The sequence below is a fragment of the Protomyctophum parallelum genome, assembly GCF_964188405.1.
Source record: "Protomyctophum parallelum genome assembly, chromosome: 7".
NCBI classification, from domain to species: Eukaryota; Metazoa; Chordata; class Actinopteri; order Myctophiformes; family Myctophidae; genus Protomyctophum; species Protomyctophum parallelum.
Window position 1 is genome coordinate 39,265,406 of NC_139705.1, and position 25,636 is coordinate 39,291,041.

Here is a 25,636-nt window from a genome sequence, read left to right on the forward strand (position 1 = left end):
GTTTTGTGTTCATTTCTTGCCTCAGAGATACAACTGATTAGTAATAAGAATATTTCATGATTAAAATACTTAATGCCGCTGCCTGCATTTCAAGTGGCTTTAACTAAACAAGTTATTGTTGCATGTAGCCCAAGAAATGTTCTACCCAATTATTCTTCCATCCAGCTGAAAAGTCTTGTTAGAATCTTGAACCTTTTGATACCAACATTTATGTACCAGTATTCACATAAATGAACCTTTTGTACCTCAAGAGCTCTCCTGCACGCCCACACAAGAGCCAAGAATGAATCATTAAAGGAGAATTCCATACTAAAAGGCTTTCTTACCTTTCTTTGTAGTAGTTACGTTCCCACCAAAGAGGTCCAGGTGTTATTTTGTGCAAAAGCTCCTTATTGGCTATTCCCCCTACCATAAGCCCTCAATGAATTGCATTGCATTGAATGGGAATTGAATGGGGCTATGGGGTGTTGTGCTAATTCGCTTATTTCCATCGCTCAAAATTATAATTTCTTTGTATATATCCTCTCTTCATAATGTAAATAATATCCCAAGCGGCACACTTTACTACTTATTTCGATGGAAATAAGCGAATTAGCATAACACCCCATAGCCCCATTCAATTCCCATTCAATGCAATGCAATTCATTGAGGGCTTATGGTAGGGGAAATAGCCAATAAGGAGCTTTTGCACAAAAAAACACCTGGACCTCTTTGGTGGGGACGTAACAACTACAAAGAAAGGTAAGAAAGATAAGAAAGCATTCTAGCATGGAATTCTCCTTTAGGACAATTTATACATTGTTGTATACATTGCTCGCCGGAAATAGCAGATTTATAAGCTCACAATGTATTGCGGATGCGTTGCATTGTGAGCTTACTGATCTGCTGTCTGTGGCAAATGGCAATACTACTGAAGGTCAAAACGAGGCCTTCATCTGCATAGTGGCGTTCAAGCAAAGCAAGTAAAAAGGTTCTCTCAGCTTGAAGATGGAATAACAAATAATTCCATATCTCAATATAGCCACATAGAAATTCTTGGTAATAAACTAGATTCTGAAATGTTATTTTCCCCAATTTCCCAAATGATTTTTAATGATTTGTGAAAATCATGCCACATTAGACAAGGGGACTCTAGATGTAAATATTTTGAGATTGCTGGTGCATCTAAACTAAATATTGCTTTTGTGTCATTGTCTAACTTTACAACAACAAAACAAGTATAGGCCTACTCAGCTGTCAGCACTGAAAATCAGATGCAAACTATTAACTATTTAAAACTAGTAAAGATAAATAAACGCTAACACTCATTCAATGTGGCTGCAAGATAGTCTGTAAATGAATGACAGACAAATGTTACAAAGCAATCAAAAGCACAAAATTGATGTTCAGTTTAATGCCTCAATGACTTAAAATAAAATAATTCTGGAGCAATGTATGAGTCGTTTTGTTTTAAAGGAATCCTTTAGTTTCTTTTCCTTCGCTTAGTAATATGCCAAAACTCAAATCTATGCCAACACTTTGCAATTCAGCTGGAATACTGTGATAGAATGCATATACGCTTTATGATAAATAATTGCACTTACTGGCCATTATGTTTTTTCTTATTTCCAAAACATGTACTGTATATGTTGATGCAGTGGCTCATTTCAACTGTGTGGAGACAGGATGAGACATTTGGAAACTGGGAATGCCATCGATACCAAAGGTTTGTTAGATACAGCATATTGCAGTCTAACGTTTTACACAATTGTTAATGTACTGTAAGTTTCAGTAACTTGGCATTAATCTTTTGCCAATAACCACATACAATATCTCAATATAAAGTGTATAAAAGTGAATACATAATATTAATACCGTATCTAAATGTCCAACAGAAGGAATGACAAGAGTTTGTGAAGAAGTTCAGTCTTTAATGTGCGTGGAGGACGGTTACAGTACAGCTTTAAAAACCTCCACAGCTTCATAAACAATTCGTTGAAATAATTATGGGCACAACCCAGAAAAAGAGTTGCGCAAAAACTGTGTCAACATGTCATGCAACTTTAAAACCTTATGCCAGAGCAATTATTGAATAATTGTGTCTTGGCATTTACCTGAAAAGCAAAAGATGATAAAAATCATGTCTTCTCTAACAGGTTTTGAAGACTTGCGAGAGTAAATATTAATATTTCCAACTGCTAGAAGTATAGAACCAATAAAGAAATCTGTAGTTAATTTATTACAGCAATATTGTGCCATATATTTTAAATTAATTCCTCTGCTGTAATGAGTCCCTCCTTTCTTTTTTAAATTAAGACTAATGCAAGATGTGTCACACAAGAATTCAATTTATGTCCACATTTCATCATCAGTTGTGATTGATGTGAAACAGACATTTATTATTTTATTTTTTTTCATTATTCAAGACAATTTAATACCCGCAATCAATACAGTTGCTAATGGAAGGCCACACAGAGCCACAGGAATGAGACTACCAAACTATCAAAACATGATCCTGATGGCAGATTACAGTCAGCAATTTTGAAATCAAATTACAAAAAAAGAAAAAGAAAAAAAAACAATCACCATAAAATAAAAATACATAGAAGACTATAACATGATACATGGAAGTATGGCCTATGACTCTTTAAGGCAGTGGTTCTCAAACGTTTTCATTTCAAAATCCTCCATAACTGTGAGAGTATAAACAAAAGACAATTGTATACACTCTCAGAGATACAGACCCTGTAAGGGTACATTTGGACTACCTCAGGGAAACCCAAGGCTCCATGGACCCCACTTTTGAGAACCACTACGTTATGGGATCTAGAGGATGAGGTTTTAACACAAAGTGACGTAACATCATATCTAAATGGAAAGAGTGAAGTAGTGAAACTATTAGACAAAGGTCCTATGCAGGAATCATCTGTTAACCTTTTCCTCCGAGTTCCCGGATAGGAGTCAACCTGCGTTTAAGAGAAACGAAAAGTATTTCAGGTCTGTGATCAAAGATTGATTTACAGTTCATTGTGTTGCCAACAAAAACAGATATTCAAGCCACTGTTGCTTGTAGATCAGTTCTTGGCAGCAAGCAATATGTCATTACTACAAAGTCTGAATTAAGCTATAGGGATGCACACTTTCCTTGTCTGTATATTTGGAAATAGGATGACATTCACCAATGTCAATAGGCGATATTAATATGTTGTCACTTTTCAAATTCTTTCACAATATTAGCTTTTTTTCCCTTTCTGACACGTTTCTTTTTTCACATTGAGCTGTATCGGTGCAGAATTTCCAATCGGTGCATCCCTATTAAGCTTTAACTTTAGGGGAAATCTTCATATTGTAAACACACCATGACCATTTAGAGTTACTAGCACTAGTACTACTAAAGAAATACTGAACTAAAGGCCTAAGGAAGTGCTAATGACTGTAGCAACGCAAACTAGCCGTAAGCTGTTATTGCTTCCAGGTTTCATGGAATAAAAACCCTGGGCCCGCATTTATAAAACCTCTCAGGAGGAAATCGCTCCTAAAAGCCTGAAAAAAGTGTTGCAAATCTGGTTCACACTCAATGTGAAATCATTACCCTGAGCAGAAATGAGGACACGAAGGTGAATCCAAAGAGACAGCACAAATAGGTTGTGGATTCATAATCCTTAATGTTGTGGATAAACAATGTTGACTTACAGTGTAGCCTTGTATGCAAATCGATAAAGTCTATCATTTTATGAGATTGATTTATCAATTTTGACAATAGACTTTTCAGCCTACAGGCTACAGCCTATATACACATACAGTGGTGCTGTTGTCTCAATTTTATAAATCAAACTATGGAGATGAACATTACACTTTTAAATGCATAGCACTTATAAGCGGGAAAAGGTTAAACCGTGATTGATTCTCAAAATACAAAATGGCTTAAAATTAGTGCAGGAAGCTTTATAACTATGCACCATGTTTACTCTGAGGTCAGTCCTGCTTTAAATTTCAGCACGACTCCAAGGTGTGATTCTGAGGTGCTTAAATAAATAACAGGCCCATGGTCACTATTAACACATAAAACACGAACAAAGCTATATATAGCTACTAGTACATATGACAATGAAATTAATCCCGTTAACTAGTTTTGGGAAAGGTTTCTCTTCATGTTATATTACTCTTTGAATTTGAAAAGATCTCCAGCACCACAGAGTTTGATAGGTCACCAATGACGGTGCAACGTGAGCGAGCATCCGCCTTGTTCACTTTGTTTATGCAATGAAGTGCAATTATGAGTCCTGTTCAGTCATGCAATAAAAGTGAATAGAGAGAGAGAAAACAAAATCACTACATCCCGTTGCTCACTAAAAACAGATAACAATTGACAATATTTTACACTTTACACTTCAAGTACATCATGACAAACTGACTATACAACACATTATCCACCTGCCTAGCATCCCTATTCTTGGCCATGTCATAACAGGTTAACGTTCATCAAAAACAGCAGACGACAAGCATTGTGAGCAAGATTTTGTGTAGTGGGAAAAAACCGAAGGGGCCTCTGGTCGTCCACGTATAGGGTTAAAGAAGTGGTTTCATCATATAGATATTCCACTGTTACCTTCTTAGCTTACGCATGTTTCATGATAAATGCTTTTATGTGATGTATTCCCATGCTTTTGTTCTTGCCTAAATGTAAGTCGCTCTGGATTAAGAGCGTCTGCTAAATGCCTAAATTGTAAATTGGTTAAACTTTCAATCCTTACCCTGAAAATTTGAGTGGAATTATACAAAGTGAGTGCAGAGCCTTCAGACTTCCAGGCCAAGCAACTCCACCTCAAAGATGAGAGTTGCATTGGGGGGGATGACGCCCGGGTGGCCGTTCTTTCCATAAGCAAAGTCAGGGGTGCAGGTCAGCTTGGCACGCTGGCCAACACTCATCTGTGGATGTGATGGCAAGCAGGATAGACTCATTGTAGTGATCTGTAGCATGTTGTGTCGCGGCAAGAAATGATCTTTCGGGATTAAGTGTTGTATTAAGTTAAGAAACTTTTCATGAAATGGAAAAAATAACGTTTGTAGTTATTTCTTTTTAATAACAACCTCTTGTTAATCATTTTTATTGGTTCAATATTTATAATGCCCACCATTTAAGTTTCAGCCTGGCCTCCATATTTTGGGCATGTTATTAAAAATAGAAAAAATATCAGATCTACAAGACACTTGATCAACATCGTCATTCGACTAAATACAAAATAGGGCATTAATTTATGAAAAAACGAAAAGATTAAATATGGAGATACGTTTCTGACTGACAGCGACCATACATATCACATGTACCTTTGCTACGCCCTCCTCCCAGCCACGAATCACCTCCCCTTGTCCGATCCTGAATTTGAAAGGCCTTCCACGATCTCGCGAGGAGTCAAACTTTTTGCCATTTGTCAACTTGCCTGTTAAAAGAAAAGAAAGCTGGTTAAAGCGGCACTATGTAACTTATTTTTTTTTAATTAAATAAAATGTAATTTTGTCCAATCTGTATTGTTAATACAATATAACTTTTACAATTGGGGTGGTAGTATTTTGTCTCCCTGTTCTTCTATCGATATATTAAGATCACGTCAAAGGTCATGTCTTACCTAGACATAGGATCCCTGACACAAATTGTGCACGAATACAGATTAGAAAACTACAAACAAAACAGCGAAGATTGAACGAAAGTAGCCTTCTCCCTCCATGGTATTTCTGGTTAAGCCCCAACCAATGTGTCTTAATATAAGACGAGATGAGGCTGCTTCTAAAAATGTCAGTTTTCTGAAAAATGAACCTATTTCAAGTCAAGGACCACCAAAATTGTATGTATTTGGCTGCAGACCCCTATCTAAAATATTTTGTTCCAACAGGGACCTCCGTAGTTAAAAATGTTTGCTTCACATTGCGTCAACTCGGCAAGTGAGGCGCTGTGGGCTTGTATATCTGCTATTTTTTAACGCTAAAATCTAAAAACGACAGATGCTTTCCCAGGAATTTGCCACAAACTATGATAAACACTGAAAGAGGCTGAATGTGAAGGTAGATCATAAGTCTACTCTACTTCCAGCACTGTTACAGCCGGGGCTGAGCGATATATTGATACCATGATATGAAACTAGATATCGTCTGGGATTTTGGATAATGAAGTGGCATAAATGTTGTATTTTACTGGTTTGTAAGGCCTGCATTACATTATTATAGTTGTCATTTTCTGAACGGACTTTCTATTATATTCCTTTACCCATACATAAGAAAAAATAGCATTGTGTAATATTCTGCAAAAGCACCAATAGCCATCCACACAGTACAGTCAAGAGATCAAAAATATTGTTAATGAAGAACGAGTTTAATAGTGCCACTGATTCAAGATCAGAAGTGCCAATCAAATGAAACCTAACAAGATGTATTCTGGAAATGACAATAACGCGTCAGAGGTCTCGATTTAGTGTAGTCAATGGATTTGCAAATATATTACAGGTCTAAGTGCAATGAAAGTCGATTTCCTGTAGTCAAGGGATTTGCAAATATGAAAATTAATGTGTATGTATTTAATGAAGTAGCATTATAATGAATATAGTTTTGAAATGCTCTTGAATGTCAATTCACTTTGGTGTTGAATCTGACAGATGATCAGACAGGGACTATCGTTTTATTTCACAAGGGTTTAATATAATATGTGCTGTAGAATAAATTGACTCATGAGGACAGTAAGGTTTTATAACATTAAAATGTACATTAATCTCATCCTCATCCACCGTGTTCATTTGTTGTCGTTAATTAAAAAACACCGCCGCGGAATGCGGAAACTAACAGCCTCAGGCTGGAGCTTAGCAGCTAAGCCTGAGCTAAGCGAAGCCTTAGCTCTCGTGCTAATGCTAACCTTAGCTAAGCGAAACAAAAGCGGTCGCTGGCCATAAAACGCAGATCTACAAGCTGACAAGGCATCCCGCATACGTCGCTTGGCGACGCGTTGTCGACTTGTAGATTTGTGCTTTTTGTCGCGAGCGGCACCGTCGTACTGCGAGGCATGAATTGGGGCCTCACCATCGTAGTGAACGACGACTTGCTGTCCTTTCTTCGGAAACGTCTGTCCTGTATGTAAAAGAAACAAAACAACATTTTTTAAATAAACGAAATTATGAGTAAGTGCGAACATAACATGTGCCGTAATAACGGGACGAATAAATGGGTTATAAATATTTACCGTCTCCCGGGGATAAGGTCTCAACTTCGACTCCCATTTTCTCTCCCGAGCCTATTTTTTTCCTCGTTTGGTTTCTTTACCTTCCTTTCCTTCCTTGGTTTGTCTCACCAGCTGAACCATAAAGCAGCTTCCGGTTACTTGAGTTTCAGAGTAAAACTAAATATTTATCTCACATAACTACACCTTTATTTATTTTTAGGAAATACTACTATATAAATAAAACTATATATATTTTTTCTCTTTATTTCTTTGGAAATACATAAAAAAATACACACACACACACACACACACACACACACACACACGCACGCACACACACGCACCCCCCCCCCACACACACACACACACACACACACACACACACGTTTTGCTCTTTTTATTAAAAATACTTTTTTATTATAATTATTATATCATTATTAAAACGGAAATGTATTACTTAAAAGGAAATGTGTAGATAGATAGATAGTTAGTGTTAGTTAGTATTAGAAACCATAAATACTTCCTTAATGTAAACGAAGTCCACACCCACAACACCAGAGGGAGTGCAACAAACTTGTACAACCCAGATTCAGCACAAACAAGGGACTAAATTATTTTCGCTCCTATGCCACCAAAATGTGGAACGCCCTACCAACAGTCATTAAGACATGTGAATCCCTTGACTCCTTCAAAACCGCTCTCAAAGGGCACCTACGGATGGCTGCAATTCGAAACTGGCCTCTGTAAAATCTGAATCCCCCCCACCCCATTTTCCCTCACTGTATATTGTATCTTTTCCCTTTTTTGCTTCCCATTATGATGAATTACTGTTCTGTTCTTTAGCTACATAGAAATGTCTATTTGTATGACTCTAAATGTTTGTATGTCTTTAAATGTTTTGATGAATTGAACAATGTGGACCCTGTTGTAAACAAGTGTAATGCTTAATTGGGTCGTCCACTCACAGTTGACAGTCTTTGTATTGAGTTTGTGCTTAAAATGTACTGTAAATTCTACAAACTGTTAATAAATATTTCAATCAATCAATCAATTTATAATTCAAGCTTTTATTTTGGAAGCCGAATAGCTTGTTTCAGTTTATCTGCGTGTGTTTGACGTAGCTCTGTCTCTCTCATCCTCAGCCCACACATCCATCCATCCACACACCATCATCATGCCCCACATTCATGCTCTGCTTATGCACCACCCCCACCCCCACAGAGAGCCAGCCTTGCCCTTGTGAGCTGCTATGTAGGCTACATCGTCAGAGCTAGGATTGGGGGCGAGCACTAGATCTACTGCTGGTGAATGTATTCAGAATACATTCTATTTCTTCTGACAGCATTTTTAAGATTTAAATATACAATTATTTGACAGCCGAAATACCCTCACTTGGATTGTTATAGTGTGTGTGTGTGTGTGTGTGTGTGTGTGTGTGTGTGTGTGTTCCCAAGTGTGATTTACTTTTTATTTAATTCTTGATATGAGAACAATGTTTGATCTTCATCAGGTCCTGTCTACTCCCCAAGAGTCCCCAACAATCTCCCTAGTTAAACCCATGTGACTTTGGATTTAACCTTTGACCTATCAGATAAAGAAGACCCAGAGATATACTCAAAAGAGGTTTTACTGTCTTTAGGTTTTGATGGCTGCTGCTGATATGAATGGACCCTCTGTTTGTGACATTGTGGATGTGAATTTGACCGAGAAACACACATAGACATGCTGTGTTTTACAGAAGAGCATTTTGACAGGTTATTCAAATTAGCGGAATATTTCTGATTGCTGTTGCTGTGACGATATGGCAAAGATTTTGATCTGTGCAAGATTCCAGTCTTCATGGCTGGATGTGACTTTAGATTTTGTTTCATATTTGACTTCCCACTGGACTGTGGTTGCAGCTGTACCCTCTCTTCTGGTAAAGATGCAACTTCTGGTCTTGATGAAGGAAAAAAAACATTTTTGTTATGGTTATTATTAACAAGGTTATTATTAATTAAGAACACATTGTTAGATGATTATTATAGGTTTGGTTAAAGTATCATTTTAACCACTTGAATTATAGCGTCCCTATTCTGGAACAATCTACCATTGTGAGTTTGGAGATTTAGAGGGAAAAGACAGCAGACCTACAGTAGTATAGAACACTGGGGGACCCAGGTCAACTACGTACCGTAGTATAGGGTTGAAGTGGTTAAGAGTGTGTACAGAATAAATTCAAAGTAACTAAGATGACAGACACATGTTCATACTTAAATCTAAATCTAAACTCAAGCAAAACAAACTCACTGCATTGTGGTCAGTTGTGTCTGGACCTGTTGCATTTCATTGATCGGGTAGAAATGGAAGAAGACCAATCCAACCAACAGCAGCACAATGGCCACCGGTGAGAACAGTATAATCAAAGCCATCACAACACTATCGCCTGGGTCACATGATCCAGCTGTGTAGCCCGCAAAACTGCAGGGCAGGAGAACATAAGACTAATTAATATACACACTGAACCAAGTAGGCAGACACATGATTTAAGCCTAAACTAGTATACTCTGCCGATAGGAAATGACGGTGTTGCTTGCAAACACAATCATTCTCATCGGTTAGTTTAATTTATTTTATTTGTGTTGTGTCTATGATGATTTGTATAGTACTCTATGGATACCCTGAGTGCCTGGATTAAAGTTTTAAATGAATTGAGTTGACACCGTTAAGTTTGACTCACTGCAATGTCATGGTTGATATTCCAACAGACAGGCCCCCTCCAAGCTTACTGCAGAAGGCATAACAGGAGAAAAATAGTGGCTCCAGGTCCTGGCAGGAGGGATTTGTCTTGGCAAAGTCATCTACAACATCTGGCAGCATGGACCTAAATGTAGATAAGCTTGCAAATCAGATTTCAACCAGCATACAACAGTACAATTATTCTCAAACGTTTCAATTTCAAGGACCTCCAGTTCTACATGTATCATTAGGCCACAGACCTCCATTTGATATGATTTTTGTCTCTGGGTCTCCAATATGAAAAATCTCAATCATTTAGCAGGGCACTCCCAGGAACCCTCTCAAGGACCAGTACAGAAGCATAACACACTGTGTATGTTAAATGGTGCATTTATATAGTGCCTTTACAATGTGCATTACATTCACCCTTTCACACATATTCACACGGTGGAGGCAACCTTGCCAAGGCACCAACCTGCTCATCAGGAGCACTCAGTGGTTCCGTGTCTTACTCAAGGTCACTTCGACAGAGAGAACCATCCGATTCCCTAGTGGCTGTGGCTGCTCTGCTGTACCTCGAGGCACTGCCACCCCATGCTTAGAATGCTTAGAATGACTGACCACCTGACAAAATAGATCTGTCATTCCTCAGACAGCCTTCCGGGCAGCATTGAGTCCATGTGAAACATACATGGGCAGAATTGTTCTTTGATTCTAATTCGGGCAGACAGGGGCCTAAAACGCAGACATGGAAAGTAACTAAGTACATATACTCAAGTATTGAGCTCAAGTACAATTTTGAGGTACTTTTACTTTACTTGAATATTTCCATTTTTGATACTTTATACTTTTACTCCACTGCTCAGGCAAATACTGTACTTACTACTTTATACTCCATAATTGCTACTGCTTTAGTCAGTAACGTTGCAGATTAATGCCCCACTTTGCAGGTCACAAGTCACAACTATTTTCATAAACGTAAGTAAAGTATATTTTGATCCCAAAAGTACTTCTACTCAAGTAAAATCTTAAACAGGCCTTTTACTTGTAACAGAGTATTTACACTGTGGCATTGCAACTTTTACTTAAGTAAAACAACCAAAACAGTACTTGTTCCACCACTGCTAGAAAGCAGGGCATCTCTGCACCGTGTCCTGTGATCGCTGACTCACCAGGGAAGTAAAAACAGGGTGGCCAGGCTGCATCCCATCAGCACACACATCATCATGAAGACTGGCAGGTTAGTGGGCATGCAGGCAATAACTATCACTGCCGGAATGAAGATCTACAGCACACATAAACACACATGGGTAATACTGTATTCTATATTATATTGATATTGGCAGACTGATATCGTTAATATAGTGACATGTCATAAATGTTTTTTTCCTGGTGTTAAGCAATTGATTCGCTAGATTTCATACAAAAAAGTCAACACTTGAAAATAGCCGATCTATAAGCACACAACACATCACATTGCAACATGTTGTGAGCTTGTAGATCTGCTATTTTTGCTATCGTAACTTTTTTTTATGTAAAAGAAAATGTATCGTCATACAGTATTATCGTCACAATATTGATAGAGGTATTTTGCCCAAAATATTGTGATATTTGAATTTGCATATTTTCCAACAGGCAATGTGGAGAAAAGGGAATTAAAAATAAAATAGAATGTATGTGTGTGTGTGTGTGTGTGTGATGTTTGGCAAAATGTTTAGGAGTAATATAAACTTTTTTTTTGTTGTTGCAACAATTGTCTTCATTTTGTTGAGGAAATGCAGAGCCAGATCACTCATAGCATCTCTGAGGATATAGAATTCTGGATGAGCGGGACATTTTGTACAAAACGGGCCACTCCTGTTAACTTTGGAAGGCAATCTTAGCCAATCAGTGTAGAATCTGAGAAATCCAACAGACTCGTCTTGATCACATGACTACAGAGATCATGTGTACCGATTTACGTGAGATTTGGATGAAATCTGTGCGACTAACATAAACAATGTGTTTTCCAGAAATCGGCCTCATGGTGGCGCTATAACCGGCAGATGTGGAGGGATGCAGGGAAAATGTTTTTCCATGGCCTCTAGGGAGTGCGCTGATGATGCAGTTATAGATAAAGACAGGAATTGCCCTGTTATAGCGCCACCGTGAGGCTGATTTGGAAAAAGATTAGTGGCATGTCGTCCTCGGCCTAGTGGAAATGTGCGTGTATAATTTCACAAATTGCACACTGCATTTGTGATTTGTGGCATTTTGTTTGAAACGGACCAATCATGTGAGCTTTGGAAGCCAATCTTGGCCAATTAGGATGGAAGATGGGAAATGGTGCAGATCCGTGTTGATCACATGACTATGGAGATAGTTTGTACCGAATTGTGTGATGTATGGATGAAATGTGTATGAGTAATCTACAGAAATGTGTTTTGCCTAAATCTGCCTCATGGTGGCGCTATAACAGGTCGTTGAGGAATATTTGGGGCAGAGGTTCGTCGTTGGCATCCAGGGAGTGTGTGTGCAAAGTTTGGCATGGATCGTGCCAACGGTGCCGGAGATTAGCTGGTAACGGACGGACACACGCGCACACACACACACACACACACACACACACACACACACACACACACACACACACACACACACACACACACACGGACGCAGTGCAAAACATACTCTCTCCCCACGCCTTCGGCCTGGTGGAGACAATAACAATTTGCTGAATTATTGTACAAGCAGTAGATCTTCCATGCTAGCTTACTGATAGCCCAATGATAACTGTGGTCTTCTTGCCGATTCGTATGAGAACTGCTTGCCATAGTGGAAGTGCTATGCAAGCGGCAACCTATAAAAACAAGGATTGACATTGTTTTATTTAAAAATTATAATAATTACATGAAATCCTCAATGAGTTTGTAAAGCTTTGTAATGGATAGTCCATGAAAGCAGATTATAAATAAGACATGGAAGGTAATTCTTCAGTGTGACATGATGGGCACATCTCACCAGAAGAACCAATAGAAGGTGTTGGAACTGGGACCCCAGGCCAGCTGCATGAGTGCAGAACAGTGCAAAGTTACCCAAGGACATCTGAGATAAGGCAGAAATAATCTGACAATTATTAATGTTCCTGTCACAGGGTAGCAAAGCAGCAGGTTCAGAGACAGAGGCAGAATTACAGATTAAAGTGCTTTACAGGGAGTTCAAACAAAGAACATCAACAAGTCCAGCGTACAGGCTGACATGAATCATAGACATTAGGGCGGGGTAATATGACTTCAAAAGCAATATCACACAAACGTTTGGCTCGAATATAACAACCCTAGTGAAAATAGCCACCAATACCATCGCACCAAAGTAGAATGCAGGGCTTCAGTGGTTACTCAGACTAATTAATTTTGTCCGTTACAAAAACATCGATTTGTTTATATAATAATATATAAACTATTAGATTAGCCTGTATGAGCTAGATTAAGTTGGTTATTGGTTTTAAATGTCAGCTTCTATTTACTTTTGGTTAATAATTGCCCAGCTCCAATAGACACACACTGATGAGATGAAAGACTGGGAAATTAGATGATGATCACACATTAAAATAACCGACATTCATGAATACACAGGGGAATGGATTACTCACAGGAGGAAGCACAGCTGGAGGAGACATGAACCAGAATTAACATGGAAACAAGAGGATTGGATAACAAGGCGACTGGGGGGGGGGGGGGGGGGTGGTTGACAGGCAGGACACAGGACAAGACTGATGATGAGACACGGTAAGTACGTACCCGCACACACACACACACACACACACACACACACACACACACACACACACACACACACACACACACACACACACACACACACACACACACACACACACACACACACACACACACACACACACACACACACACACACACACACACACACACACACACACACACACAAATAAAGTCTAAACTAGAAAAAGTGCCCTTCTGGGCACAGGTCTCCACCAGGAGGATAGGAGAGTGTGTGATGTTTGGCAAAATGTTTAGGAGTAATTTAAACATGTTTGTTTGGGTGTGTGTGTGTGTGACGTTTACATTGCCACAGCAAAAGTGGAACAAAACAATGAAAATTAGAGGTAAAAACACTTTTCGGCCAGTTATAGCGCCACCTTGAGGCTGAGTTGAAATTGTTCATGTGGCATTTCTTCCTCGGCCTAGTGGGAATGTGCGTGCACAATTTCACGGAAATCACGCGATGTGTTCATGATTTGCAGCATTTTGTTTGAAACTGAGCACTCCTGTGAACTTTGGAAGCCAATCTTAACCAATCAGGATGGAGTCTGAGAAATCTGAAAGACCCGTTTCGTTGAATGGCTCTAGAGAGACTGTCTACCAATTTGCGCGATGTTTGGACAAAATCTGTAGGTGTACTGTGCAAAAACTTGTTTTGCACAAAGCGGCCTCCTGGTGGCGCTATAACAGGCCGTTCTGGAAATTTTGGGGCAGAGGTTCATCGTTGGCATCCAGGGAGTGTGTGTGCAAAATTTGGCATCGACCGGGTTAACGGTGCCGGAGATTAGCTGCTCACGGACACACACACGGACGGACACACGGACGGAGTGCAAAACATACTCTCCCCCCATGCCTTCGGCCTGGTGGAGACAACTAAGTAAGGCCATTAAGCAAAGTGTGCTTCTGAGTGACAGTGAGGGAACGTAGGACATCTAGTGGACTATGGAGGAGATCGAGGCACAAACACTGAAAAACATAAATCCAAAAGAATCCAGACGGATCCAAAGTAAAAGTGTGAAAATATGTACATACAGGTACAATAACACATTAAATATTTTTGCATCTTTTGTGTGATTTATTGTTATTAAGCAACTTTTGAGAGAAATAAGAGTGAATGTGACAGTACAGCTTAATTTATGCTCTGTCATATGACGTTGCATTGCAAAAATATCTGACCCGTAAAACTTAAGCACAATGTGTTGCGGATGTGATGCTTTGTGAGCTTGTAGGTCAACCAGCCTATTCTTGGCATGCCACACGGCCATACGACAAAGTATAAATCTTGCTTAGAATGTACGTTTACCTGGAATGCAACAGCGCTGAAGACAAAACCAAGGACCAGTCGTTGATAAGGAACGTGGAACAGCAGCATCTTAACAGATGTGAGATAAGACAACTGCACTTTCTCATGTGAACAGATGGGGGCTGAAGATAAAAAACAAAACAAATTCAATTAAATCCAATAAACATACATCATACATCTCTGTTGGGTGGAAATGGAAACCTCATGTCTAAAACTAATGATCAAGTTTACGGGGGGAAAAAAACAACTCCAAAAGTTAGAATATGGAGATAATAGGTTTCTGTCTGACCGCAACGAAATGGCCTTACTCATTATCATTCATGTGGTCTTTTGTCACTGTTAGTGTAGTGTAGTCTCTCGAGACAGACTGTTGACTAACAGCAAATTCAAATGAAAAGAGGGCGCTGTTTCTCCTTTATTTTCCGATAGGTTCTCAGATTGCTGTTAGTGTGAATGAGAGCATCAAACAGCAAACTACTATGAAGGAATGATAACATTGGACTCACCCTGCTGCTCCTTGACCGCGAGGAAGACGAGCAGACTGCAGAGGAAGAACAATGCGCCCATGACCAGAGCAGAAGTCAGGAAGGCCTTTTTCTGCACAGTAAAACGTTGAGTGTGAATTTAACTCTGAGAATGTACTCTGTCAGTGCTAATCTAACTCTGTGTACAAACGCATGCACGCACACCACAGATCACCTTCCTGAAATAACTGCCCTTACTACCTTTCAATGTCTATTAAATGTTTGTCCCTGGCATTTAAATTGGCTCTTTTTTACATGCAGTGTAATGCATTACATTTGGAGCAATAATACAATTACCACAATGCTGTTACATGTCATGTCAACCCTGTTTAATACCATTGCCTGAGAAGCTGTAAACTTGCAGTGCGTTCAGCTACTCATGCATCTGTGTGCGCCAAAGACATGCATACGCACAGGTTGAACAATGCCTTTGTTGAGGTAAGAAAAGTAAATTATAGGGTAACTAGATATCCCTGTGACTATGCTAAAGGCTGTGCTAAAGCAATGCTGTTCGACTGCTAGAGAAAGGGGAGAGTACTGTTCATCTTAGGTAGAGTTTACAGCCAAGGTTACACAGTAAAATCCTCAGTTTTAATTAACCAATTTGTAACTCAAGAGTATAAAAAGGCAACCAAAGGTTGGTTATATAATGTGTGTCAATGAGCAAGCACAGGCAGTAGTCACAGGTAGGCTATTGTGTTTTCACATTGTCACTAATGTAACCAAATGGACAATACCGCCAGGATGAGGGTCCATTTGCTAATGTGCAATTTGCTGCAGCTGTGTTGCATACAATACATCAGCTGCCTTGTTATTGCCCTTCTTTAGTTATTAACTGTAGGCTACAGGAAAACAATTTAGATTTTACTTCCAATAATCTAATCTGCCGTGACCAGGTTCCTGGCTGTATTTGAAGTACTAAATGGCATATATTACTATCAATACCGTGGTCTGTAGTGAATCGGTGTGTGCTGCCGGTGAAGGCGCTGTAGTTTGGAATATTCCCTGACTCTGGACCAGTTGCTGTTGACACGCCCCCTCTCTTTCTGTGTTGTACACAGCAACAACCTGACCCTGGATCAGTGAGGCCACCAGCATCGCTATCATTTCCACACCCATCCCTGTCAAAAAGAAGCAGGGAGAAGTGTCATGATTGGGGTGCAACAGTTAATTAAACTAATCCACTTAATTGATTATAAAGAATAATCAATAATCGATCATTTAAAGAAATAATAAATTATGAATTAGTTCAAAAATAGATAAAATAGCCGATCTACAAGCTCACAATGCACCGTGCAACAAAGCGTAAAATAAGTTGCGATACTTGCAATAATTTTGTAAAATATATTTAAAAAACACTTCTCCATTATTCTAGTAGTCAAAAAGGTAATCGATATAATAATAATCGTTACACGATAGTTGCAGCGCAGCCTACTTTCTGATGAAACGTTTATAGGCTATGTCTGCAGGCTTCATTGACAGACAGACAGACAGACAGAGGAGGTCTTACTGTACTTACTGTACGCTGTGGCGGAATCTCTGTCTCTTTGGTCTCCACCCAGGAACATGTTTAGAGAGAGGTAGGGCACGTTGTAACACTGTTAATGGATGGAGAGACACACACTGTTCTTTTAAAGGCAGGGTGATCTTTTTGGGGTTAAAACAAAACATCCATTATTGAAAGGTGAAAGTAATCATTGTTATATAGAGTTCATTATATAGTTTGTTCAGTAACATGGGTCTCCCTGTCTCTCCAGATCTTTAATAAACGGGGTTGCCAATTTCAGCCACTCATATATCAAGTTATATTTTATCTGTTAAAGCGCAAATAACATGCATTTTAAAACTGCTTTTAATATTTAATAATCATATTGTCTATGTCCCTCAAAGTTATTTCTAATGGTTTGAGCCTCAATCACCACTCTGACATAACCAGGCCTTGTCAATTCTTTCTGGACTTTGAAAGCCGTTTTAGCTGCAGTACCACACTGTCCTGAGGTGGAGAGGGTGCTGATATGCAGATTATTTAATATTTGAGTCATTATAATACTCATGCTAGATAAAACCAGGTTTGTTTCCATTCCATGCCAGCTTGGAAAATCAACAATGGTGGACATTGTAAACAAAGTGGAAATGCAAATTTGCAACTGAAGACTGAAGAAGAGGAGGAATTATACAAAGTAGGGTGACATTGATGACATCACGATGAGGCCAAAATCAGATGAGCCGTTTCTGAGAGCAATTTCCATTAAAACACCCATATGACATGAAGGCCTGATTGGTCAAAATTGGTTATTTGTGGGGATAGAAAACACACATGGGAGCCCCAAAAACACAAAAGAAATTGAAAAAGTTGAATTTTATGTTATAGGTCCTTCCTTCTTTATATCAGTACTTCCATTTCACGATTGGTTAATAATTGGTTAATAATTGCCCAGCTCCAATAGACACGCACTGATGAGACGAAACACTGGAAAATGTAACAATAATCTGACAGACATTAAAATACGTCATAAGTAAATACACAGGGGAATGGATTATTGGATGGATGGATAATTGAATTAATAAGTGTATAAATTAACACAGAGGATGTTACTGCGTAGGGGGTGTTGTAACAGTTAATGGATGGAGAGGTAAAACTCAGGGTACCACAGTCAGTCGTCATGGTGACAGTGCCAGGGAACAACTTGCAAGTGAGATTGGCACGGGAATGTTGTTCAAAAAAAGAATGTGTCACCATGGTGACACAAAGAGCAACATGGTACATTATAAAAAAGATGACAGGTTGCAGATTGAGAGGTAGCCTACAATTAAATGTGATTGTCACCCATATATGAATGCATAATAATGTTCTCTCTCTAAAGGTGCTTAAAAACACAGTTAAAAGGAAACTGTGTTTGGATATTACTGGCCTGAAGAAGATAACATATACTACTGTATACCGGTATATATATTTTTTTCTTCTTTAAAGAGGCAGATGGAAGTAAAGACATAAAGCAATAAGAAAGGAAGGAAAGAAGTAAGGATGGAATTAAGCAGACCGTACACTCATGATGGTCTCGAACAGACAGGCTGTAGTGAGGAACCATGGGACGGAGACAGCCTGCGACATGCTGCCCTGAGGCACGAACCACAGCAGGATGTAGGACAGAACCGCAAACGGCGTGGACAGAATCACCCTGCATCACACACATTACTGTCCACATTACTGTCCACAACAGCATGCCTTTTATCCAGTCTCAGACGCAAACTTGAGTTACATGTACATTATTATTTATATACTGTATATTTTGGTTAGTCTTATGTGGCTTCTTGGCGATGAGAGGTTGTACTTTTTTTTCTGAATACTATTGTACACTACTTACACATGTATGACATAAGTGTCAAACTAATGTGTAATACCATAGTCCTGTCTAAGTATAAGTCATGTCCACGTCAACGTGAGTGAACTGTTTATTATTTTTGTTTTGTCTTTCAAAAACTACTATTGAACAAAAGTGCTCTTTTTGAATATAATACTGGTGCCTTTAAACTTGCACTCAAAATGGAATGTAAGGTTGCTCCACTCACCATGGCATGAATTTACCAATGTGTGTCCATCTACTTCTGCTCGCCAGATATCCAACCAGTGAGTCAGTCACAGCGTCCCAGAACCGACTCACAAACAGAATCATAGACACATAGAAGGCTTCCATCTGGAAAGAAATACATCTGTGTTTAAATTTATCTTCTTTTTCCTCTGCCTCTCTCTTTCAGCTGATGTTAAAATCCAACACCAGTGTTTTTCTTGTTGCGATTATGAATTGTTATTGCCAACATTATTGTGAACATGCTTGGTCTAAGGAATTTATAGTATTTTAATGATTATGTTAATTTGACCATGTCCTTGTCTGTGACCTTGAAAACCAAATGTAAGCATGCTGCATGACCATTCAGTTCAAATAATTTGTTTCTGTGCTCTAAATCATTATATTTTACATGATGGTTGCGGTCCTGGGATGTGTGTCTTTGTACCTACAAAGAACTGGTAACAGTGATGGCTAAATGGCCTCATCTCTAAAATATGGCCTGCTACTACATGTCAGGCCACGAACAGAGGTGATAACATTCTCTTCATCTTCCATTCATTTAAAGGATAAAACATTCTTACTGTGATATGCATCTTTAAATATAGGATTAATTTAAAAGAATAAAGTGAAAGTCTATTCATTCATGGATTTAAATCAATTAGTAATGTAGCACTTTCACTCCTGTTGTTAAACTGTATGTCAGCTTTAATTCTTACCTGAACAACATCCAGTAAGAAAATTTGAAGTGAGACATTCATAGCAACTGTTGTTAGCTGATATGGAACTCCACCCAACCCATAGAACAGTTTAGTGGCCAAAGGGATGCCTGCTGTCCCCTGTATGACCACAAGAGGTTTTAATGGACCACACTTTAACCAGTTTTAAGAGACCACAATGTATTGTACATAGTTAGATTGTATATTTAGAATTTTGTGTGTATTGTGTATCTATTTTAATGCATTTACTTTTACAAAAATGTCAATCTGCCATGGTAAGACGGTTGTCAAACAAGCTCAAAGTTATTATTTTTGGGTAAGCAACACATAATAGGCTACAAGACAGTGAGGAGAGCAATATCACTATATCAGACATGGTTGTGAAAGATGCTTCAATAATACTGTCAATAAGGCAGCTAGCTGCATCCGACAACGGTAGATCCGTTTCTGTCAAAACACAGATTTGATTTATATAATGGAAACACTATAAGATAAAGATATATCTTACCTTCTGACACCGAGTTGTTTTGCATTTGTTCTGTAAGTTAATATTTAAAGTTTGCAGGTTATCTCCAAAGGTCTTGAAACAACTCATCTTTGTGAATGAACAACAACTACTGGTAGAAAATTGATCTACTTGAAGCTTTTTAGGCAACAAGAGGCCTTTATACACATAAACCAACCCTAATCCCCATGACAATTAAATCTGGTCAAACAGCATTTTTCTGAGGGTACTTCCGACAGACTAATTGAACCAATACTATGTGCGTTTTTTGCCTCATAACGATAGAACTGTGTATAGAGGGTGGTGTATGACAACGTTCCGATTCAACACAATCTTTTCCAACATAACTTGCGACTCTTTTGAACTCAAATAACCCAACTCATAACTGTATTTATTTTTTGTTATTTATATTGTTTTTGTTATCTGTACTTAAATTATTATTTTCGTTTCCTACTGTCCATATTATGTGTAAAATATACATGGTTGTTTTTATGTGTCTGTACTCAATTATTATTGTTATTTTTTATATTGTTTAATGATGACGATAGCTGTGGGGGGAGGGATGGGGTGAGGGAGAAAAAGGAAATGGTACAGTATGTTCAAACTGTACTACATTGTTGAAAACCTACTACCAATAAACATAAATAAAAAAAAACAGCATTTTTCAGAACACCTCCTACCTGCCTATTGGATTCCATAGTAGGAAAAATAATTAAGTGACATTTAACACAAAACATATAACTCATAATACTTAATTGTTGAATCTGTTTATTGTATACTTCAATATAGATTGTATCTAGACAGTACATATGACTGAATACATTTGAACTATTCCACTTTGTTAGTCAGGGTAAGAGACAGACTATATAGCTGTTAATAAATAACTCACTCAGTGTCACAGACACAGACTGATGAACACAAATTATAAATACTTTGGAATGTTAAGTTGTTCTACAGTTGCAGATATGGAAGTTACCGTTTAAACCAGATAGTATACTATATGCACTGTCCTGACCTCTAGTGGATGGAAACTGACATTTCCATGAATAAGCTGTAAACTCAGTTTTTATCAGATGCTGAAACCATGGACATACAGGCAAGTCTCCAAATAAATCCACATTCACAACAGAAGATGACAATGATTCTTGTGCCATTAAATCTTTAATGTCACTCATTTAAAGGCATCAAGTGATTTTTCTGACCATGACATTCTAACAGCAGCGGAGTCAACAAAAACCTTTTGACTACATAACATGGAACAAAATGAACTGCAAATATTTTAAGTCTTCCTCATCGATCAAGTATAAACATTATTATTATTTTTACATGTCCCCCCTACTATTTCAGAGGACCAAATGGCAATAAATAACCCTGGATTACCATGCGTGTGTTCAACCATACAACTCAATTGTACAGTGTGACCATAATTCTTAAACATAATTTAAACTGCATCGCAGGACGGTGTTGCTTGCTGACAAGAACTAATACAATCCAACAATGAAACTTTAGATCAGTTCTTGTCGGCATGCGACACTGTTCTGCGATGGAGTATAAAATAAGTTTTAACGCCCGCAACGCCCTGTGTGCCAAACAAATCAGTCAGTATCATTAGTGTTTCGACAGGTAGCTCGTCATTATTTAGACTACATGTTGGTGACCTTTGTGTCCTTGGCCTGTCGGACTCCATAAAGCCATTTGATGACTCTTGCGTTTCTCTCGATGACAGATATGCCGTAGGGAAGACGCTCTCGGACGTCACCGTCATCCTCTCCGCCATCGTCACCACCCTCCGCCCCATCGGAGCCGCCGCACTCTGACCCCGGGGCGCTGGCGCTCCGGAAACGTGCCAGAGACACAATGTCGGAACTGGCCTTGGTCAAGTCCTGCAGCTCAGACGGGTCCAGACCGCACAGGCTGAAGAAGCGCTCTAGCTCCGTCCCGGCCCGGGAGTACCGCTCGCTCATGTCTGATTTGGACCGGGTGAGAGAGGGACGCTTCCTGGAGCTAGAGGAGGACAAACGGGTGACGGCTGGGGAGGCGGGGGGTAGGACCGGCAGAGGAGGGGGGGGTGGGGCGGGGGCAGAGGCGTCGACCGGGGTGGAGGCAGGGTGGTCCAGTTTGGGCGGAGCAGAAACAGGTTTCAAGGGAGAAGGACCAGGCAACTTTCTGGGGTAGAAGAGATGTTGGTTTGAAGTAGCGGGGCGGAGTTGAGACTGTGACAGCAACGGCATGGGCTGAAGTGGCTGTCGGATGTACCGCGGAGGTCTGCAAGGAGGCGTCCGCACTGGTCGCACCTGAGGCATAACGTCCACTCTGCGCACGGTCACCGCAGCCGGAGATGACACAGGACCAGGACTCTCTGCCTCGGCCGGACCAGAGGCTTTCAACCTCACCTTAGCTGGAGTGGACCAGTCTGGACCGGGAGGAGGACCTGACCTCTCCTCTCCTTGCCCATGATCATCAAGATCAGAGCTGGTGAAACTTCTAGTAGTGGTGGAGGTGGTGCAGTTAGAGGTTACCGTGTCCTCTGAGGTTACTGTAGAAGTGGAGAGCTGAGCGTCGTTCACACCGTTGATCAGGTTACTGAGGTGCGCCAGGTTAAAAGGGACATTCCCTTGCTGCGTGTTCTGCTGGGTCGGTGTCTTTCTGGTGGGTCGCATAGCAGCGGTAGCCGTGGCTGGTGGCTTGCGCATCACCGGAGGTCTGATTGGCTGCTGCTTGGAGAGCGCAACTGGACTCTTGACATATTTCGCCTTGTCTGCCGCCAGCCTTTCCACTGCACTTTGCTTTGGTCTCTCCGCTGCCGCCGGGCTCTGCCGGTAGAATTCGGGCCCTACCGGACCCTTGGGACGCAGGCGTGGGGGTGTAGCAAGGGCAGCGGTCCTCAGCGGTCGCCCCAGTAGAGGCTGGACGCTCTCCACAGGCATCTCTGGTGGTGACTGGTGGGAACTAGCACAGTGGATTTGGATTTGTCCTTGTTAACTTTGTTTCTAAAGCTTTGTCTTCAGCCAGTACTCTGGAATGACAGTCCTTACTTTGTGCTGCAGATGTGAAATAGCGTCACTTCATAGTTCCCTCATAAACAGCTGTGTGTCATTCCTTGAGGAGATATTAGCGTCTCGGCGCTCACATGAACCCAAGTGCTCTGACATTTGCACTTCCTGTGAGAAAGAAAAAGGAGAGAAGCTGCTTTAAACAAACGGTAACACGTACAACAACACTGACAATGTAGACATTAAAACATCAATCTGGCGACTGGCGAGGGTGTAGAGGAAAAACATAAACAAAGTAGGGAAAAAGAGCAGTCAGCAGAAACGGTTACCTCCTCAGACAAAAGTGAGCGTCTCTTCATCAGACAATTCAGAAACTCAACATTAACAACTGAGACTCAAACTAAATCAACCGTCATAAACCCTCCCCTTTCACTCTGGAAACGCAGCCCAATCACCAGCCTTTAATGATATACATCCTATTCCTAATGTGTTCATTGGTTGCCATGCAGGAGTGTCACGCCCAACCATCAATCTTTCTCTAGACAAACACACAATAAAAGTGAGACTTCATTTTCAGTCACCCATGGGGCCTTTGTATGTGTTTCGCAGCAGATGTCGACAATCTTTTGTTTGGAGACGAACTCAGACACACACACACACACACACACACACGGAAACAATACCTCCTCATCTTTAAATAAAGCTCCCAGTTGCCTAGTTTTCAGTGGACTTCCTCTAGTAGACCCTCTGGACCAGTGAAAACCTCTTTGTTTAGCCATGGTTAGCCATTGGCTCACAACAATAACATTGACATGTGCTTACACATAGCTGTTGTCTTGCAAACTGTCATCGTCCTACATGTTTCTTGTCTTCAACGACAACTTCAACCCAGCTTCTTACAATTGTTCATTCAAATATAGTATGAGCCTCAGAGGGCTGTTGACAGTTCAGAAAGAAACCCACCTACTAGTGCAATCATCGATGGGAAATCAAAGCAAATAGAAACTGCAGTCTCTCTCTATTCCTGGAAGGTCAGCTATAATAGAAACCATTGTTTGTTCTAATTAGAATAATTTTAATCTTGTCTGAACTGTCTACAGCCGTCCTCTGAGACACAGAGCGAGTAGACAAAAATGCATTATGATATGATATGAGCATTAAGGCCTAAGTATATGAAGATAGGTTGAAACAGAACCAGTTTCTGTATGCTCCACATACAGGTACAGGCAATAGAAGGATTCTGAGTTCTGATGTCAATGTTCATGATGTAACAATAATATTTACCTAGTACAAAAAAACATTAAAAGATTAGGATGATGAATCAGTTCTATATTAAACCCAGAAGGAAACTGCAGACAGAGAGAGTGCCAGTTGAAAAGATACCGCTTGGTTAATCTGTACATTCTCAACATATTTGTCATTCCAGTTTTAGTCAGCCAGGCCAAACTCATGCTGAGCACACCGCCGCCTGTCTGGAGAATCTTACCTGCAGGACACACCACGTTTAGTATCAACTACAATTACTTCCAGCTGAGCTCTGTGCTCACTAACCTCTGTTTGTCAGCCAGCAATAACTGATAAGTCAGAACAGAGGCTAAAGTATTAAGCAAATTTTATGGTGCACTGTAAAGGTAGGAGTAGGACCAATGTATAACCTCCAACAACCACAAAGGAATGCAAAACAGTTAGCAAAACATTGCTCTAATTTAGTGATTCTGAGTCAAGTCGTTGCACGTTCTGCTTTGGAGAAGAATAAGTAAAAATCATAGTTTAGAACAGGACGATAAAAGCAATAGCGACAGAGAGAATAACACCAACCAGTTAGTTAAACAACTGAAACCTCTGAAAGTACTACCCGCATGCACACCTTAAAGGCGTGGGTGATCGTGTCCTGACAAGCACAGTTCTGTGTTTGTCGTTTGTTTGTTTGGTTGAAGCTGTTTGGAATTATTTGACCAGATAAGATACAATTCATGCTCACTATTCTACCACACAAAACTCACCTTGACTCTCTCTGTGTTGAACTTGGGCCTCTGCTTCCTTCCAAGTTCCAACCCAGCGAGCCACACGGCAGAGCTGTAGAATTCTGCTGCTGAGTGTGAACGCGTGTGGAAACTAATGTTGTTCTGGGCAAACCTGTTTGACAAGTCCAAGTGCTCCTCCTACACTCTCTCCCACAAGGAAGTAGGCAGCCAGACTTTTTTTGTCATGTGACCCAGTGTCATTTTTTCCCCTCCTGTACCGCTATGTTGTTTTAAAAGTTCAGAACATGCTGGTGTGTAACAGACTGGTTAGGTTTAACTCTGACTGGACAAATGTAACATTATGTAACCAAAGTGGTTGCAA

At 39.9% G+C, this 25,636-nt stretch overlaps 3 protein-coding genes across 3 annotated transcripts; all 3 read right to left on the reverse strand.

Moving 5' to 3' along the window:
* Positions 1 to 1,889: 1,889 nt before the first annotated feature.
* Positions 1,890 to 7,316, reverse strand: fkbp1aa (FKBP prolyl isomerase 1Aa). The gene is made up of 5 exons (XM_083768960.1): positions 7,205 to 7,316; positions 7,045 to 7,092; positions 5,308 to 5,420; positions 4,734 to 4,908; positions 1,890 to 2,945 (listed from the first exon to the last, which is right to left on the reverse strand). Exons 1-4 carry the CDS (start codon positions 7,239 to 7,241, stop codon positions 4,777 to 4,779), a joined length of 330 nt encoding a protein of 109 aa, XP_083625086.1. The 5' UTR covers positions 7,242 to 7,316; the 3' UTR covers positions 1,890 to 2,945; positions 4,734 to 4,776.
* Positions 7,317 to 9,468: 2,152 nt separating this feature from the next.
* mfsd2al2 (major facilitator superfamily domain containing 2a-like 2) lies at positions 9,469 to 20,995 on the reverse strand (the record flags this gene model as incomplete). The annotated part of the gene is made up of 13 exons (XM_083769822.1): positions 9,469 to 9,643; positions 9,903 to 10,046; positions 11,074 to 11,186; positions 12,657 to 12,740; positions 12,902 to 12,985; positions 14,984 to 15,105; positions 15,490 to 15,580; positions 16,453 to 16,628; positions 17,027 to 17,105; positions 18,554 to 18,686; positions 19,078 to 19,202; positions 19,793 to 19,912; positions 20,978 to 20,995. 13 exons carry the CDS (start codon positions 20,993 to 20,995, stop codon positions 9,469 to 9,471), a joined length of 1,464 nt encoding a protein of 487 aa, XP_083625948.1.
* Positions 20,996 to 21,117: 122 nt separating this feature from the next.
* Positions 21,118 to 25,419, reverse strand: LOC310861484 (protein FAM110A-like). The gene is made up of 2 exons (XM_083768945.1): positions 25,294 to 25,419; positions 21,118 to 23,458 (listed from the first exon to the last, which is right to left on the reverse strand). The coding sequence occupies exon 2, from the start codon at positions 23,222 to 23,224 to the stop codon at positions 21,941 to 21,943; it is 1,284 nt and encodes a 427-aa protein (XP_083625071.1). The 5' UTR covers positions 23,225 to 23,458; positions 25,294 to 25,419; the 3' UTR covers positions 21,118 to 21,940.
* Between the last annotated feature and the right edge of the window lie 217 nt (positions 25,420 to 25,636).

Coding starts and splice junctions, on each gene's coding strand:
- fkbp1aa (XM_083768960.1), bottom strand. CDS start 7,241: ATGGGAGTCGAAGTTGAGACCTTATCCCCGGGAGACG. Junction 5,421..7,044: donor AGTCGTCGTTCACTACGATG/GTGAGGCCCCAA, acceptor TTCTTTTAACAG/GCAAGTTGACAAATGGCAAA. Junction 4,909..5,307: donor GGGAGGAGGGCGTAGCAAAG/GTACATGTGATA, acceptor TCACATCCACAG/ATGAGTGTTGGCCAGCGTGC.
- LOC310861484 (XM_083768945.1), bottom strand. CDS start 23,224: ATGCCTGTGGAGAGCGTCCAGCCTCTACTGGGGCGACCGCTGAGGACC.